The sequence below is a fragment of the Atractosteus spatula genome, chromosome 22 (assembly GCF_055471065.1).
Source record: "Atractosteus spatula isolate fAtrSpa1 chromosome 22, fAtrSpa1.hap1, whole genome shotgun sequence".
Lineage (NCBI taxonomy): Eukaryota > Metazoa > Chordata > Actinopteri > Semionotiformes > Lepisosteidae > Atractosteus > Atractosteus spatula.
The window spans coordinates 15,605,310-15,624,949 of record NC_142727.1 but is presented as its reverse complement, the minus strand read 5'-3'; the positions used below and the strand labels follow the sequence as shown (position 1 = coordinate 15,624,949).

The 19,640-nt window shown below is 38.7% G+C and overlaps 1 protein-coding gene across 7 annotated transcripts in view; it reads left to right on the top strand.

The window, feature by feature from the left end:
- Window positions 1-19,640, top strand: part of ntm (neurotrimin) — a 356,083-nt gene that overhangs the window by 202,146 nt on the left and 134,297 nt on the right. For 6 of the 7 annotated variants that reach the window (XM_088939320.1, XM_088939319.1, XM_088939318.1 and 3 more), the window contains exon 1: window positions 6,904-7,808. In XM_088939320.1, coding sequence (XP_088795446.1) covers window positions 7,639-7,808 — 170 coding nt within the window. In that variant the 5' untranslated portion in view covers window positions 6,904-7,638. Of the gene's footprint in view, window positions 1-6,903; window positions 7,809-19,640 lie in introns of those variants that run through there. The other variant, XM_088939315.1, reaches the window with a different exon arrangement.

Below are 19,640 nucleotides of genomic sequence, written 5' to 3'. Positions count from 1 at the left end.
ACCTGTGATAAAGTGTGCTCCTCCAGCATCAGTCTTGATATCAGTAAGTAATGGTGACTTCCAGTTCCAAGTCTCTACTGCTTGCCAGCTAAAAGCTGCACGGATTTCTTAAATAACCTGTGTGTTGAGGGCCATCTGAGATAGAGATCTGAATGGTTCTGCTTCCCTCTTTTACGGTTTATGGTCACATTCCAATCTCTGCCACTGAGATAACTTTATAAAACCATAACTAGACTCTTCGGATTATTTATAGTAAAGCTCTTTTAGACCGCAGAATGCTTCATTTACCAAACTCAAGGCTGTGATATCCCATGTTTGCTCTCAGTTGTCTGCTGTGTATAATATGTTTTCCCATCATTTATCTCCTCAGTTTGTGGACTCGCATCGGGACTTCAGCTATTTTATGAGTACATATACTGTAGTTCTATGCTATGTCAATGTAGTTACAGTACAGTAAGCCAAGGTTATTGGTTTTCAATTGAAATGCAGTTGTCAGTTCAGGTGACTATGTTATACCATACTAATGAAGCAAAAAACTAAAAGTAGCACTGCTTATCAATTGTGGAGAGCTGTGGAATGAACTTTTGAAATGATATGGCTGGCATTTTCAATGGTAGCAAAATACACTGAAGGCAGAAGGGTACCTTTTTTCTAAATTCTCAGGGGATCTAATTATACTGTACTTACCTTTAACCCACACCACTATTACAGCACTAGTAGAGAGTGCCGGAGTTTCAGAAGTTTTAATATTTAGTGATCACTTTGTTGAGTTCTCACTGGAAGAAACAATGGAAAAGAAAAGCTACTCGGGATGATTATTTTTGCTCTACAAATGTAAGAAACTCACGCAGCTAATTTTTTTTACAACGACAAGAAACTGGATGGTCTTTCAAAGCAGTTTATTTAAAATAAATGTATGTAATAAATTAAATAAAAATAAATATTATTTTTGTTTATTTAAAAAAGAACATGTTTAACATGCTGACCAAGGTCTTATTTCCATTTTTCATTTTGGGCAAACATGGATCTCAAAGATGGGCTAGATCATGTGGAACATATTAGAATAATCTGCACTGTATAATCGGTTGAAAGATCTAGCCTCATCTTTAGCACTTGCTGAAAATGCCTCATTTAGTGTTCATCAGTAGAACTAGATCTTGTCAAAATGTCAGTGACATTTTCTTCATGTACTGTATTATACCTAACATTCATTTACCAGGCTCATGGATTATTGTAGTATTACTGTATTTTGGTCTTTTCTAGCTACTCTTGTGTTTAGTATGAAATTAGCTGACCTGCTAATTTTGCTGGATCAGGGTATAATGTGAGAGGAGTACTGTATGTATTGTCACAAAAGTGTTTAAGTGCATCTCTAATGATCCATGAAAGTGGTGTCTAGATTGCTTTATGATCCAATGACAGTTTACTAGCTTTTAAAAACACAGTTTCTCCTTTAATTTCGGCACCATTTTGTACTTCAAGGAGATGTCTGGGCTGGAGTTGGTGGGGGGCTAACAGAGGGCAGCAAGGACACAACTTCTGTCGCGTCTGAACTGTGCTGCCCCGGTTCTGCAGGTCTTGAGCATCGAGGTTCACCTCACTGGGCCTTCGCCTGCTGCTGCATCCTCTGTTATCAGACACCTGTGGTGCGGCGAATTGCTCTTTCAGTTACAAAGCAAGTTTATCTGAGCAATCTTTGAGCTCACTTTTATTTTATTTTAAAATAAAAAAAAACCTCCATGAGCGCATTCAATCGGGAAGGACAAAAGTCGACGTACAGCCATCGTGATATCCACAGAAGCTTCATCCTAAGGAAGATCCTTCATAGTTGGAGAGTATCCCAAAAGCCAAAGGGCTTAACTACAGTACACCCTGAAAAGGCCCCTCACCTAGTGCACAGACACACATGCAGATAAGGACAAAGCTTGTATCAACATCAGTGAATAAAAAATACATGCTGTACTGTGGAAGAAACCCTCCTTCGCCTTGGATGGGGGATTTCTAACGACCAAGGGGGCTGCCACTATAGATTGTTTGTAAACCGTTACATACTGTTCACCTGTAACCTGTAGAAATTGTTCAAATAATTTTGTGTCATTGAATGACATGTGGGATTACACATCACTTTGCCATTCAGTTGATCAAGCGGTAATTTATATGTTCCATGCACTGTAGGTGTGGTGTGAACAGGGTACTGTCTCGGTGTTATGAGCTCAAAGGTTTTAATTGGTTTCAAGCCTGATAAAGCCAGAAAAACCGTCCTGAAACTGTATGTCTTCAGTGGAGTTTTTTTTTTGTGAAGGATCCAAACAGTCATAGACATAAAAAAAAACCTAAGTAAGTTATTGAGGGAAATGCAAATGCCTAATGTTTTATCGCACCTGTATCTTAAAAATGAGTGAAGGTCCTTTTACGCCTGTGGAAGGATTGACTAAATGGCTCTCAAATTGATTCTTGCAAGGTTGTAGTTTCAAATGTGAAAACTCATCCGTTTTGACTGGAAGAGGAGAACAGGTACTGTAAACCTTGGCAACATTCTCTGGGGACTGGCTGTACTCTCACACTTCACTGAGTCAGCCCTCTGCCACTACAGGCAGCAGCTCGCGGACGTACAGCTTTATTCAGCTCATTCCCAGTCAATAGAATACAAATAAACGCGCTAAAAAAAGTGCCAGGAGTTCTCTGTGGAAGACAATTTCACTTCTGGGACTGTGCTTGAACAGTCCCGCAGCGGGACCTGCTATACTGCCTTATGAGCCCTTTGCTCAAAGCTCAGTCGGATCACCAAATGCAGATCTGGAAGAGAAGGCTTTCACTTTGCAGTTTTAATTGGTTTGTGTGAATCTTGGTGCTGGCAGCAGCTTTTTTGTTACAGCTGTAAATAGAAGTTAGTACGTTTATGAAAACGAGACGATAATGAGCTCAAAGATATGAGACTGTAACAGAAGGATTTATGGGACTTTTCTGGATGGGAACATCATTATATTGAGATGCTGTTCTTATGTGATTCTATAATGGGTTTCTATAATGCAGCAGAACAACACACTGACATGAATTGCCACAGCATAACCAGCCAGCTCAATTTTAAATAAATCAGTGGGAACTAGTGTATTTGTTTCTGCACAAATCACTTTCTTAACACACATAATGAAAAAAATTGATTTTAACTGACCACTACAGTACACAGGCAAGGCTGACTGTGCCAATGTAATAAAAGCACAATGTGAATCTTATTAACATCTTACACTCCACAGAACAAAGAACTATGGAAACAAAACTTCCAGTTTTAATATTCTCTTTAGTGGTTATCTGTATTTTATTCAGAATTCCTTTATCTGTTTCTTTGTGCAATGAAGCAATATACCAATTGTGGTTCAGATGAACGAGGAAGTTCTGAAAGCTGTATAAAGCTCTCTCTAAAAAACAGAGCAACCTATTTGCTTTCTCATTGTCCTGTAATAAGTGTGGGAGTGGCAATTAGCAGGAAATGTGTTGGTTAGGTACTGTAGTTTCCATTGGAGTAGAGAGCAGGGAGAAAACTGAAAATAGTATATCACAAATGAAGATAAATCCATACTGTAAAATTGCATCTGCAGCTTATCATTAGATTCTAAGAAAAAAAATGGCACTATTAGTTTCTTTTCTGCTTTCGTTTACAGTGCTAGTGCTGTCCTCATATGATATAATGCCTCTAGCTATAATCAGCTGCATCGACAGACATCATGGGGTCCTCCTCACTTTGCATTGTGAGTCACCTTAGTCCTGATGTGAATGCGCTATCACCTGCCATTTAAACGATCTTTCTGCATACACCTGGGAATGAGCCGAAAACAGCCCAAAGCCAGTGTTGGCAGCAGACCCAGATTCACTGTGTTTTGAACTCAAACGGTGTCAGCCCCAGTTAGATCCGTGGACTAGTACAAATCTATTTGTCTATCCGTCTCGAGGGGAGGACAGCCTCCTAGCAGATATAATGCGATAAGGAGGGCTTAACACTGTAGTTATTTGTCACATCAGTGTTGTTTTATTTATTCGGCTGTTCGTCATTGTTGATTCCATAAGCACAACACACATGCCATTGGCAACGCGCACTAAATTGTTTTGTCACTCCACGTACCCAGTGGGGAGGAAGTGAACCTGGCCAAAACACATTTCACACGTGACCTGAGCCGGAGTCATACCCAAGCTGGTGTTAGATCAGGCTAGAATGAACAACAAGAGCAGCGCGTCTTTGATGTGCCTTCGTAGAAAAACAGAATCTAGCAAATTGAACATGAGTGAGGATGTATCACACACATATCAGTCTTGTCATAAATCAGTCGGATATGAGTCTGTCCCAGCTGCCTTGGATTGTTGTCACTTTTTCATTTTTAACCTTTAATCTTTCCCACCTGTGCCCAGGCGGCTTACTCCTTTCATTTAAATGAAATTTAACACAGTGCTGGAAGGGAGGGAACAACTGTCACTGCCCATTACTGCTCACTGAGGTCAGGACCAGGCCTTTTGGCGAAGCAGGTCTGAGGTCAAAGATTACTTGTGCAAGACGTGGCCCAATTCAATTAATGCCTTCCTCCCTTGCTTAGATCGCAAGGGTAATTCTGAATGACTCGAGTGATCGCCTTATTTTGTAAACCAATTGCAAGCTGCCATAAAATGGGTTTAATATAAGACAGAAACCTGTTGTGATCAATGTTGCCATCTGTTCTCTAAAGAGGATACTACTTGCCTTCTCGTCTTTATTAGATGTCAGAAATTGTTTTTTGATTCGGTGATAGGTAAAGGCTGAAATGTTGTCAAGGTGATGTGCAAAGTTGTTAAGAGAATGTGTAATTTTGTGAATAGTTGGGGAAAAAAACATTTGTTTTTGGAAAATGTTTCCCAAAAAATAGCACAATTTTCTCCTATTCACTTTTTTTACAGATTTAATTTGTAATTTTCTTCTCTTTATCTGCAAAGCTTGATAGAGATAACATATAAATGCTGTGTAATAGTACTTATTATGGGTTTTGGCACAGAGCCTAGAGCAGAGAACACCAACAGAATTTTCATGTCAAATAGTACTAAATCTCAAAGAAAAATAGCATACAATGCAAAGCAACACGTTTGTTTCTGCAATACATGTACAGTAAGCACATACTGTATGAATGTTTTAACATTTGAAGTCATTTGCCATATTTTACCTTTTGTGCTGTGTTCAGATGACATTTATGGAATTGTTAAACTTCTGTTCTGCCAATCAAGGCAGTCAGCTACAGCACATCTATTGCAAATCCATCCTTACAAGAATCAGGAAAGGCTGAATTACTCTGCACAGATCTGTAAGGATCTAGAGCTGTGATACAACGATCTTCCATATTCTGTAGTTATCAGCTGTTTCTAATAGCTGTGATGAAGCCACTGATTCCATTTCATTGCAAGCTTGTCCCTCTTTTGTAGCATAAAAGACTGAAATGTTTAACTGATGACTGGCTTGATTATACAGTATGTGACCTTTGACTCATCCCAAGTCCTCAGAATTCCTACTGAACAGACTTTGTTCTTCCCAGTACTGTTAAAGGGCACAACTTACGCCACGATGTCTTAGAGGCATGCATGGCTGTGATTTCTATGGGAAATGTTTTAATTACCACGTCAGCTTTATTGACATGATTACCACTTTGCAGTGGCCTAGCGCTGTTATTTTGTGCTGCTTGGGAACAACAGCTACTAGAGTTCGCCTTTGAGTGCCCTTGGTAAGTTCGGCTGTGATTATCCAAAATATAGGACACAGGAAACAACAATACTGTAAATATCTGCAGTAAAGGCTGGTATATTTGCAGTATATACTGTACAATTGCCATACTGTACTTTCTCAGGGAAGGCCAATGGAGTGCAATACTTAATTGTCTGGGCTACCATAAAATACAAAATTCCTGAAATACTGAATTTTCCTAATATACTGTATTTATGACAATAATGCAGAATACATACTGTACCCCCACGTTTGAATGAAATACACTATATTTAATTATTCCTATACAAACATATAACCACCTTTCATATACTCACAAATGTGGGCTTTTTCACAAAGCTGCCATTTCTGAAACACATACAGTACTGTAATTGTGTTGCTCATATGTCTACCGCTGGAGCTGTCCTAGATAGTCATGTTTAATTTTCCTCTGTTATAACTCAGAATGCAAGCCATCTACTTGGGTGAGTGTCTCAGACTGCTGGAACACACATGACATTTTCAGAGTTTCTCTTTATGCAGAAATCTTTACTCCTCTGCATGATGTACAGTATTAAGAAATGTAACTGCGCTGGACAGATATATACTGTGCAGTCTCCGTGTTTTATAATGGGTGATATTATATTCTTCATGTTGTCAGAATATTCATGGGAATTTCTAGATCCTCCTCAGATTCAACTGAGTCTGTATACGGCATGGGCATTAAGAAACCAATATCGAAATATTACATCTGTTTCAGCAGCAGTCCACTAACAGTACCTGTTCCAAAGAGATTTAAATTGCATCACTTCCACAGCTTACTTTTATCAGCTTTTAATGTTTGCACAGGTAATCAATCCGAGTATTGCTTTTATGCTGTTTACAGGTTAATGCAGGTTTTTATAAGCCCTCCTCGTTGTCTTAAAGTTGGCTCCTGACTGTTTGTACCAAACAAACATGTTTCCTTTACATTGGCTGCGCTACCAGTAGAGGGGATTTAGCTATATTTACACTGGCTGTATAGCAGAACTGTGTTTTAGCTATAATGTTCTTTGCCTTGTATCTATACTGCTACTTAGGAGTGTTCTTGCTGCCATGACAACACTTTCTAAGTCTGTGATAGAGCGATGTTGGGGAGGGTATTGAGAGAACTCACAATCTACAGTACAGACCAGAGCAAGAAGGCGAAAAAGCTCAGTTCCTTACTCTGGGTACTGTAGCTCTGTGCTGCAGTCGAACTGCTTGCAGTCACTCCACTGCTTTCACCAACTGCAATTACAATCCCACAAGGAAAATAAGTGTGTATATATATAAAGCACTTCAAAATTTATCCCAGGGGAATGTCGTTCATCTTCGCTCAATAACGCACAACCAATCAAAGCAGCCTTTGCACCCAGCTGAGAATTTGGGGTTTTAATCATTTCGCGTTTTTTTTTTTGTGTGTGTATGCAGTGCTTTTTCGGATCTGCTATTAAAGTTCTCCTCAAATTGATTAACTCGGGATTTCTGTGTCCGTTCGCCGAGCTATCTGCCTTTTCCCGTGCTGAAGTTGCATTTCAAATACACTTGATTTAAATCCATCCAACTTGCTAAATCCGTAGCGTAAAGAAAAGACTGTGGTGATTTCGCGAAGACAGCTTTTGTTGTTGATGCAGTAATTTAATGTGATTTTTTTCCGCTTTGTGGTGGTGGTGGTGGTTTTAATCAGTGCGCAGGAAGCTCCAGAAGCAACGCCAATTGCTGAAAAATTCAGTTGCGCAGCACAAAATAACGGGTTATTTTTATCCCGATGCTTTATCCGGAGTGAGGAGCTGGATTAAGTGTTTTTGCCCCCGGTTGGAGTTGTAAACCTGCTGTATGCATCTGCACTGACCTGACGGAATTCCCACTTATCCCGTGTGCAGAGTGGAGTCCTGTTTGAACTGAAGATGAGTGTTTTTGGCTACTTCGCGGTGTCTTGGAAGTGCCTGGTTGTGATGTCTCTCAGACTGCTGTTTCTTGTACCGGCAGGAGTACCAGTCCGGAGCGGAGAATCCCAATCTGATAACAGAGTGATGGACAATATTACCGTCAGGCAAGGGGAGCCCGTTTTCCTAAGGTAAGGAGCGTGACGTTATCAGTACAATTACTAAGTGTTCATGTTCTTGCTACATTTTTACCTCCCAAGTTCCTGCACCGATATTTTGTCTTTGAAGCTTCACAAACTTTTTTTTATTATTATGGATACAGTTATTTTGTTGTTGCAAATATAAGGTAATTAAATAATGTACAGAATACTGTAATATCTGTCTGCTGGTGCTTTCCCTGTTCCTTGTTCGAATTAGCCTTTTTACTCGTCTTTTTATTGAAAGTGCACGACTGATTTCTAAAGTTAACATTGTTCTGTTACTATTAATATCAGTCTGCTGTGGCATGCTTTGTTTGTAAGTAATTCGAGTTAATTTTGTCGGATGTTCTCCTTCATCCTGAGTTGTTCAGTTTTTGAAGATTGTGCTGTAGCTCGCGGTGGTTGGTAGTGTGAACCGATGATATTGGCAGGTGATCTAAACCATTTTCTGATATGTACTGTAAAGGGCCATCAGCAAAGCTTATAGGGATCGGAAACAGTATAAGCAGTGGGTGATGTTCCCCACACGATACTGCGTAATTTGAGATATAAAACCAATATTTCCCGTGAAGGGATTATTGCGGTGCAGCCTTACTGATTTGTCAGCAGTAGAAACCCAAAGCTGTATTATGTAATAATAAAATAGAATACAATATGTCAAAACACATAGCAATATTTCACCCGATTATTTGATTATACTGTAGTTAGCATTTTATGCATCCCTCCAGTTTTAAACCACTCCACTCAGCTATTTTACTGGCCAGATGCTGTTGCTATCCTAAATACGACTGAGCACTGCAGCTTGGCTTGGGCCTCTCTCTTTGCACCTGTGGTCACATAGTCCTCTTTGAGTTAATACATCGAACCCAGAGGCTGCATGAGGTTTGGCAAGTTGTCTAGGAGAGGAGAAATTAAATTGACTGACACTGTGCCAGCGCAGTATTGTTAATGTATTTGCATGATGCTGTTCAATGTGACTTACGTTTATAGCTGGTCCTAAAGTTTTTTTTACACAATCTTCAGGACGCAGTCTGAGTGAAGCACCTTGCTCAAGGCTACAACAGCAGTGTCCAACCCAGGAGTTAGGCCCACAACCTTCCCATTTGAGTCCAAGTCCACAGCCTTACTGTATTTTCCATTTGCTAGCATTTCTCATTTCATACAGCCAGTGCTTTCAAAAAGCAGGGCATTTATTTGTTGTTAGCTTTGAGGTGGAGGGAGAGTTAGCACCAGCTCTACCAAGTGTGGAGCGGGTGTGAGAGATTTAAATTGTGTTTTCATGTATGGTACTTCAAAACACAATCTCATGCACACACAAGACAAGCAAGTGCTTGGTTAATGGGCAGTGCTAGGAGGCCCTCCAAACACGGGGGAAACTGAACACATACATTATCTCCACGTCATTTTCATAGCAATGCCAATCAACATGTCAGCAATTTATTGTTTTCCTATGTGAAATGTAGTAATGGGTCCAAACAAATTTTAATAATAGATAAAAAGTACATTTTTAAATGTCATTTGGTAGGAGGCAGGAGTTCAGTCTGAAAGCTCAATTTCCAAGACATTCAAATGCAGACTTCAAAGTGAACTGCGGTGACATTTACAATTAGCACTTAAGATTTTTTTTTATCACAGTGCGGGAGCAGAGTGGGCTTTTACTGCTGAGAACTGAAACTGGTGATTTGACCCCACATTTCGGCACGAACTGTCATTTGCTAGTCATCTAATGGATCTACGCTATCTTGCCACCCTGGGGGTTTCAGAATTTTGCCAGAACAATGTTAACATTGAGAATTGCTTGACCCCAGGTAAAAAAAAAACAACACAAAAAACCCAACAGAGGTCAAGTTTAGAATGCACAGATGTTGTCCAGATATCCCAGACTTTGCCCACCGAGTGGCCTAAATGTGACCCATGGACCTGTGATGTAATTCTCTGATTGAACTTTTTGCTTGTGTATCAAGTGGAGAGGGTGGGGGAGGCAGGTGAGCAGCACATCAGAAAAGCAGAACTCAAACCAAATAGTAACTCCTACAGTCCTGAAGTCTGCCTGTGCTTTGGGTTGCTGTATGTCATGCTTGTGATAGAGTTCTGTGTTTGAGGCTTGGAAAGATTTTGTCATTTGGCTCAGTAAAGTGGCCTAGTAGAATGAGAGAGGTTCCATTTTGAACACCTCACAAGTGAAAGATATCCACTCCTTAGAGGAGAAGGTTCTATTGCCTGGAGAGCAGCTATCATTTAGGTAATTAAGTTGAGATCCTAAATACTAATTAGAAGTCACCGGATGCCCTAATTGCTTAATTTCAGACTTATTAATTTCCTGTAAAGGACAAATGAGTGCAGGTATTTTTAGACACTGGGGTATTAGTCTGTGATAATTAATAATTATTCTATACAAATGAAGGAGATTGTATTAAAAGAGATTTTAAAGGACATGCCTATATTAAAATTAAGGTATTTTTTAATGTTAATACTTAATCATAAAACAAATGGAGTATTTAACTGTGTATGACCTGTTGTTTTTAACAAACCACAATGTACAGTATCCAAGCTTTACTTTCTCTTTATATACTTTGCATACATATTCATAGGCTTCCTATTTTTAAACTTTTATTCAACACCTAAATGCTCAAATAGAAGGTGTCTAAGGGTAAGATACTGTATGTTAGAGTTAATGTCAGCAAAAGAGAAAAATGAAATATTATGTTGATTGCATACATACTGAAACCCATGAACCATGAATGAATATTTGGTGGAAAGATCTTTGGTAGCAATTACATAGTGCTACAAGTGTTTTTAGCTAAATCTTTGCATATCAGCTTGGTGCAGGTTTTTTTTGTCCATTCTTCTGGGAGTTTTTGCTCAAGCTCTTTCACGTTTTTTAGGGATTTCTTATGGACAACAGTTTTCAAATCTTTCCCCACATTCTCAATAAGATTGAAGCTAAGACTCTGACCGGGCCACTCAAGGGGATTCATTTGCCTACTCTTGAGATCCGAAGTTTTGGCCTTGTACTTTGGATGGTTCTCTTGGAGGAAGGTGAATTTCTGTCCTAGTCTGAGGTCTTTAGTGGATTGAAGCAGGTTCTCCTCTAAGATTGGCCAGTACCTTTCTCCATCGCTGTTCCCATCTGTCTTTCTGATCATCCTGTCATCTGCTGACAAGAAGCAGAATTATAACATGAAGCTGCCGCCAGCATGCCTCACAGGTGGGATGGTGTTGTCTGAGAGATGCACTGTGCTGGTTGTACATCAGATGTAACACTTTGCATTTAGACCAGAGTTCCAATTTTGTCTTGTCTGACCATGAGAATGTTTGCAGTATCACTTAGGTGTTCTGTTGCAAACCCCATGTGGATGGTGAGATCATTGTTTTTCAGTTCCATAGAATCCCCGTTTGTGGAGTGATATTGCTGACCCATGGAAGTTTTCTTCCTCTGTAACTCCTCCAAAGATGAAGTTGGCCTCAAGGAGGCATCTTAGACCAGTTTCCTCTGTGCTTGACCGCTCAGTTTGGAGGAACAGCCTGATGTAGGTGAAAGAGATATTAAAAGATTTTGAAATGGTTTTATATCCTTCTCCTGATCTGGGCTTTAATACAACTTTATCCCTGAGATGTTTTGAAAGCTCCTAGGTCTTCATAGTTTGATTTTGGATTGAAATTGCTTGGAATTCACTATCTGACAGTGGGACTTTACAGAGATAAGTGTATGTACTGTATTTGGTACTCATGTGAACCACTGTTATTGTTCACAGAAAGAGATCCCTCAATGAACTGTGTTAAGAGTTTTTTTTAAGTTCTTCTGTGCACTTTAAATTAGGTTGGCTAAAAGGGTTTTGAAATTCATAAGATCATGGCTTTTCAATTTTCCTTACATATTAATTATTCTTTTTTTTTTGCTTTGAACATGGGTCTGAATACTTTTGCAATGTGTTACGCTGTACATCACATTAGTCATTGATTACTGCATACAAACAAGTGACCTATTACTGTCTTGCCTTAAACAAATTGAGAAAGAAGTCCTTCTTTAGGATGTGCAGTTCTTACACTGTCATGTTGCCCCAAACTGTTTACACTTAAAATGCACAATAATAGGAACAAACCTACATGAGTAGTAAAATGTGTTAATAATTTTAAGGGAAGAAAAGATACAAAAAACAAGAACTGTGTATAGTACATTGTTGAAAAGGTAGTAAGAACTCCGAAGATGGACTGTGACCACTCTCCCAAGAGAGGATCCTGTCTGCGCGGGCTTGAAAGGGAGATCCCGAGGGCCGACCTCCCCCTTTCCTTTTCTACCTCGTGCCTTGATTTCTAGTCCGTTTTCTACATCCCAGACAAATTTCTGTGTCAAGCAATAATAAGATTTTTAGATAAATCATTGATGTTCTAGTTGGTGTGAAGAATACTCATCTATAACTATCTTTAAGGTCCAGGTTTCCATTTTTTAGTGGTTTCATTTTTGCTGCACCTTGCAGTATTGAGTCCATATGTTGTTTTTATCTTCCTCTTAGAAATTGAGATTTTATCTCAGACACACATGTCTGCACAGAGCTGTAGTCACACAGTTTTGGGCTAACAGATGCTACACTTCCTACAAAAAATGACTTTGCCTGAATAACAAGTTTTAATATGCATTCAGAAGAATGAGTCAGAAATGCTGCGTGGAATCAAAACATCTTTTTCAGACAGACAGGTAGATGAAACAAATTATTTTAAATGTATTTTTTTCTTGAGGAAATAAGTATCAAAGACAAAAATGCCATTGCAAAATTCTGAATAAATAACATATTGGATAATGTTATTGAAACCCAAACACATTAAAATAGTCCTTTATCATTTGCAAGATTTCGCTGGCTTTGACCTCAAACCTGTTTTTAAATGTTAGTTTATTCAAATATATCTACAGAATGTAAAATATTCAAATGTTCAAAAAGGTTACAGTTTGAATTATGTGTTGCAAAAAAACCTTTTAAGGAGTGCGCTACTTCAACTTAACAAATTAGTAAAACAAAGCATTTAAGCACCCTTTAGACTGCACAAATTATAAGGGATTGTACAATTTAACATTTCTTGTTAATTGTACGTACAGTATCAAGGCTGTTTTATTCCTTTTTATAGTATTGATCTAATTGTACTTTGTTATTCAGAAGTTGAAGTCTAGTTTCCTAAGAATTAATGGTTTAGTCTTTGTGCAAGAGGATTTATTGAAGTATGAGTGACACGTATGAGAAATGGCATTATTGTTATTTCACTTAAGAATCAGTAGTTTGTTGCCACTTAGTTTCTCCTTAACTTGCTCTGAAAAGTGTATTTTATATACAATACACATATTGTATTATTATGCTGAAGCACAATGAAAACAGCAGTCTTACATCACTAGCTTAATGGACACATAACATTCATAGTGTTATTTACATTTTAAATAGGAAGTAAAGAGGTTTGTTGATTGTTTAAGAATTATCATTCCTTAGAATAACAAACTACTGAGCTCATTTCAAAACACACACTCTGCATCTGGAGCATCTGAGTTGAGTTTAAAATGACCAAAGTGAGATATACTGTATAAGAATCTTTAAAAATAGCCTTTGAAAATGCAAGACCAACGAAAGTTACAAGCATTTTGTCCTTTGTAAAAATCACCTGGCTGCTGTTCACTTGACTGAAGGCGCCCTATCTGTGTGAAAAAGGTGCCTGGAGAATGAGTGGTTATGCTTCAGCAAAAAGCAGACAAGTGTAAAGAAGCCGGGAACCTGCCTCTGTGAGGTGTCGGGCCTGTCCTGAGCATCAGAGGGTCACCTCACCAGCCCTGAGACATCACATCTGTCTGATCCAGCTGTGTAATTGTTTCCGGGTGGGAGAAATAACGCCTGCATCAGTAGGTAAATGACCTGCTTGGAGTCTACTCAGGGTTAGCTAACACCTGAGCACTGAAGTCACGGCCTGCTATGGGCCAGGGAACATCAGAGATGGAGGCAGACCGAGGGGTTGTGCGTCTCATTCACTAACGAACACTAACGACTTGAAGTGACCCGAGGTTATGCGGAGCTTTAGCAGCGAGTATAGTGCTGGTCCTTCCCTTTCCCAGTCTAACGGGGGGGGGGGGGGGTGGATGATTTAAAGTGCTTTAACACGTGAGTGCCTTCCGTGCACAGCCAGAGTGCACCCTCATTGTTCTTCAAGATCTTGGCAAAGTCTTCGACCCGGCAGATGTCCATTTCTGCAAGCCAATCCCGAAATGCTCATTTTGCCGCACGGCAACGCTGGGGCGCCTACTCGGATTCCATACAGGACAGTGGCGCAGCCTCAGGATAACAGCGACGGGGCCACGTTTGTCTTCTGCCCTGAGTTCGAATGGCTGTCGGCGGGACTGAACCCATCATCGCCGAGAACAGGAGATAGCGGTGACCAGGCAGCTGCCTCAGCGGACTGCAGCGGCTCATCTTGCAGCAGCCGGCTGAGACGCTGAGAGCAGTGTGTTCATGAACACTAACACACTTTGCGTCTAACTTTGTCATGTGCTCATTCCGACTAGTCATTTTGATCAGAAACAGTTAAAAAGCAGGACACACAGGTCTTAACTCACTCACAGTGCATTCAAATTAGAACTGCTTGATTAGCATATCAAAGCAATTATCAGAAATCAGCATCAGCAGTACTTTTACAAACGTAACATACTGTACAATGAAAACTGATTCTTTTATACGCAATATTAAGTGAATCATCTTAAGATGGCAGTAAGATTTTGTATAAGCGTTGGCTTATTTTGCAATGTACTAAAAATGGAATAAGCTGCCCTTGGGTTATGAGTTTGTTGGACAGAGTTTAATAAGTTATTAAGCAGTTGAGAATACAGTACTTTATGTGTCTGTCAGCACCTCATTAACTTTGTGTTTGTGCAGGATTCTTGTTTTGGTCTTTCATTTTTGTTTTGATAAGTATATTCTTTCCATTACAATGGATGGAACAGGCTTTCTCGGTTTTTGTATCCTTGTATCCTCATTTTTAATGGAGAAATTCATATCTTTTCTGTCATATACATCTTAAAAATATCCTTTATCTTATATTTTAAGGAAGATTTGTCATACAGTGTATGTCACTGAGACACTAAATCCTGGAAACCCTTAGCTACAAGTTGATTTTTTCTTGCTTACTGTGTTTCGCTGTTGTGGGCAACAGTTTACCAACTATAATTTCAATGTAAATTGCTTTCATTCATGCTGATATTATTACAGTAATGCAATGTTTCTATGTATGCTGTGCATATGAAAATCCTTGGCGCCTGTTAGTTTTCATTTTTGCTGACAGTTATTGTGTAAAATATATTAATTTGGAATTATGCCGGCATTGTTGTTTCAGAGGCTGTGAATGTTCGAATCTCCTTCAGCAATCATCGTTGATATTAAAACGTGTTTAACTGCGATGTTTTCAAATATGGTCTTTTATAAGCTGTCAGCTTCAAGGATACATTTAATAGAATACCACCCCCTACACATACCTCTCTTGAATTAGAATAACTTATATGCAATTAAGTGACTAACTACAGTAAATCAGTAAATGAGAGATCAAATACTGAACTTCAGGGACAGGAGATGTGAGGAGTGTTTAGAGTCACCTTGTGCCATTATGGTAAAGAAAAATAATAGGTATAAGAAGAAAGAGTAAGATCATTTCAAACCTATAATGATGAGCAGTGCACTAAATAAATCTTATCTGCATATCAAGTGGCTTGTTTTTCAGAAGTTTTGAGGCTGAGAGGCTTGAGTATCATGGATATCATTTGACTTACAAGGTAGACGTACCAATTCTAAGGGCAGTTAATTACTAATACACACCTGACATCCTGTACATTGTAAGATAAGACTTGTAAGAACAGTTGGAATAATCTATAACTGGCACACGCTTAATTGTTGTGCGGTTAACTTTAGTTCATATGATTTTTAAGAGGTACAGTGCTAAGAGGCTTTGTTTCTGAATAACAAAACTCTGCCACTGCATAATTGGTTCAGTGTGATTTAGTAAAGGTTTGTGAGTTGTTATTGTGATAAAATCAATAAACAATTTTATTAATTTTAAACACAGTGGGCAAGATGCATTTTTCCCCCACATGGTCATTTTTGCCTTATTACAGATTTGAAATGGCAGAAATAATAGATTAAGCTTATTTGACCCATGTTAGGCTTTATGACAATCCATTGGATAATAACCTGCAATATGCTAAAGGTCTTATTTATCCAGGCTTAGATTCACTCTATGTACTGTTTTGCAATACTATGTCAAAAAACACAAATTCTTCAATAGTGGCGTAGCTGACCAGGAGTATCTGATTGCTGTCAGGTTCCTCAGGATTACAGGTATTGGCGTAGCATTTGTAACTGGCTCCACTGAACAAGGATGCTAACAGTGCAACAGACACAATGGTTTGTCAGGGCAAGCTGTCTCAAGCTTTAATGCTAATGCGTGCAATGATTTTATCGACTGAAGCTAACCCATGGCTCATTTACCAGAATAAAGTGTGCTTTTGATATACCGTCTTTTTTCAATACGCTGCAGCAGTCTTGTCTGCAAATGGTAACAGATTTGACGGTCTCCCTCTGTGGTTCAAGGACACTGTTCATAGAGGAGGGTAGGGTCCAATTGCTTGTTAAATGTTAACAGTCCTCCCATGGGACCATACTAGAATCATTAAAACTGATGCTGTACCCCTTCCTGTCTGTAGGGATTTTTACCATTGACAGATTTGCTCCACTGTAGTATTATGTGCTTGCATGTTGCTTATACCTGCACAGTATTGTATTTGAAGAGATGTCATGGGCAGTCGCAATGTTTGGCCCTGATTAAAACAGACTCGGTTCATTTCGTTGCAACAATTTACTTAAAGATTTTGGTGGCAGACTCTGTGTGATTTCTGCCAGTTTTTTTACCTTGGGTTTTCGATAAATATACAAGTGATCAAGTGATTATTCTGTGGTTAAAGACACAATAACTTGCTGGAATATGCAGAAAGTCATCTTTTCCTCCCCCTATAAGTATCTCAGGCTTTGTTCAGGTCTGTTGTGCTTAAATCTTTCCAGTTGTGATTCCTACTTCCACTATCCATATGCTCAGGAGCATAAGGCACAACTTTGTTGTAATCCATTTCCATAAAAAGCTGTGTTTTCTTTCACTGTGTCATCTCTTCTGAAACTTGACAATGTGGATGAGCATGAACATTTTACATTTTTAATTTGTTTCTTGTTACTTACATTAATTGGATGTGCTCCAAGCCTGCTTCTCATGCACATCTGACATCGACCTGGAGGCTGCTATCCAAGAATTGGTACTGCATGTTATAATTGTTTGTAAATACTTACGGAAGGGTTGTGCTTTGCCATTTAAGCTGTTCGAGAAATGAAATCTTAATGGTTACATAATTGGTTACTCACGAGGAATGTTTGTGTGAAATGTTATGAAGGCTCACACTGAATACAATTGGACATTATATAAATAAAAACCCATTGGGGGAAAACCTTAACATCTGTCATCCTACTAGTAGCAAAGAATAAATATTTATACTAATGACAATTATAAAAAACCCTTGTGTACATAACATATGCATTCCGTTTGTTTAATGTAAATTAGGTTTGTTGTAAGCATAAAAAAAAATTATAGACTGTATTATAAGTTTGTTATGTTGATTGTCTTAGTTATTTTCCAGAACATACTGATCACTCATGGAAACATTTCCCATAGATATTATGTTGCGAAAGAACTGAAACAGTCACATCGTGTGTAGCTTTTTTGTTTTTTAAAAAAGAAGGAACAAGTGGTGTGTACATAAGAAAGACACCTTAACGGGGTTTTGTGATAGACCTTGCTGTGTTGGTGTCATGTTGTTTGATTTCAGGTGCCGGTTTCCTGGCAACATGCCCCAGGAAGGGATGTTGTGGAAATCAATGTAAATTTAGTCGAGTTTTGTGGTAAGAATTTGTGATCGGAGTACATCCATTCATTATCTAACAACTTCATCCGGTTCAGAACCAGGTGGGGGGGGGGGGGGCGGACGCCAGTCCATCGCAGGACACACAGAGACACAAACACGCACGCTGCCACCAGGGCCAGTTTTCTCAGAAGCCTGCCAAGCTTGTTCTTGGACTGTGAGAGGAAACCAACACAAACACTGGGAGAACATACTGTACGGATTCCACACAGGCAGCACCCCAGGTGTGGAATTGAACCCGGGGTCCCAACACCGCAGGGCGGGAGTGCTAACCACTGCGCCACCATGCTGCAATCGCAGCATAATGATTTTCCAAAATAACATTTCCCACTTCTTGTCTAAGTATTGAGTGTGATTAGGGCAGAGTTATTTGGTCTTTTATCAACAAAAAAAAGGAATGGCTGAAGGATAAAAAATTAAATAAATTGTGTCCTCTTACTGTATATATAGAAAACCAGCATGTCTTGATAGCTCTGGTAGTTTTCACAGTCTCAAGTGGAAATACATACAGTATTGTAAAGCAATTGCTTTTCAGATCATTTCAAGCTTGAGCAAGTGTCTACACAGATATATACTTAAAAATGGCCTTGATGATTCAAGAGGTAGCAGAAGCTGTGACAGCAATAAACAAATAAATCAGCAGTAACCAGACCATGTGACTCCCAAGGAGACAGCAAGTTTTGAAGCCAGCTTCACAGTGTGGCAGAGAACGAATGAGATTACCGGGGATTAAGTGATCTGATTTTCTATTTTAAATGCCAGGAGTGGCTGCTTTTTCATAATGACCTTAGGAAATGGCAGGAAATTGACACTTTATTAACAGAATAAGGGTTTATATTTTATATTTGTTTATACAGTGTATGTGTGTCTTGTATGGCTTTCTTTGATGCACACATACTGTATCACAAAACATAATATCAGAATGAAAGGAGATGAAAAAGAGATGGGTATTATCAAAGTGCCATGTGTGCCATATAATACAGTCCTCATCATTCAGTGAATAGAACTTTTTATGCCTGTGGAGTATTATTAAACTATGATTTAATTTTCATATATTTTATTTTTCTAACAGGGTTGTTAACATAAATCAATAGTAAACATGCAGGAAGGCAAGCCTCTGCAATTTCACGACTGGCTGAGGATTTTAAAAACTACTGCCTTCTGCATCATAACTTGGATGTGCAGTATTGATTTTTGCTGTCGCCTTTTCTTTTAAAATGAGCCCTCAATGAATTTTTAAAACGGTGGAGTATATTATTTCAGATTCTGTTACTTAAGATAGTCACATTGTTAAAAAATAAAGGCATTTTTTTTTTTGGTTAAAGCCTAGTTACTTTGATTATTTTTATGGTATTTAATGTACATTTGCTAATAGAAACTTTTTGCTTGTCCTGAATGTGTTTTAGATCTCTTTGGTTTAGACTAATGGCATTGACAAGTAGTATAGCAATAAATTGATCAAACAGGCTCATTTTTGCTGAAGGTAGTTCTTCAGGGAAAGATATAAATAATCATACTTCAGATTCCACTTTGCATTTTCATATTACCCAAGTTTCGAGTTGCTTTTCAAGTTTCTAAATTGCATTATTCCTCTTTATTCCCAATTTTGAGGTTTTTTTCCACATTTACAAGTTTAGCCCGTCGTTTGATTCACCAGTCAAGTGATTTCAGCAAAGAGAAACACCACAGTAAACAAGCCAATTAGCAATCGATAATCTTATTACTTTATTTGCATTGTTTATTGAATAGATCATCCCAATTCCCATCCCAATTTATAAATGTAATCCATTTCTCTCTGTATTACATTGTACAAACTAAAAATGTTTTTTTTTACTAAAACTAAA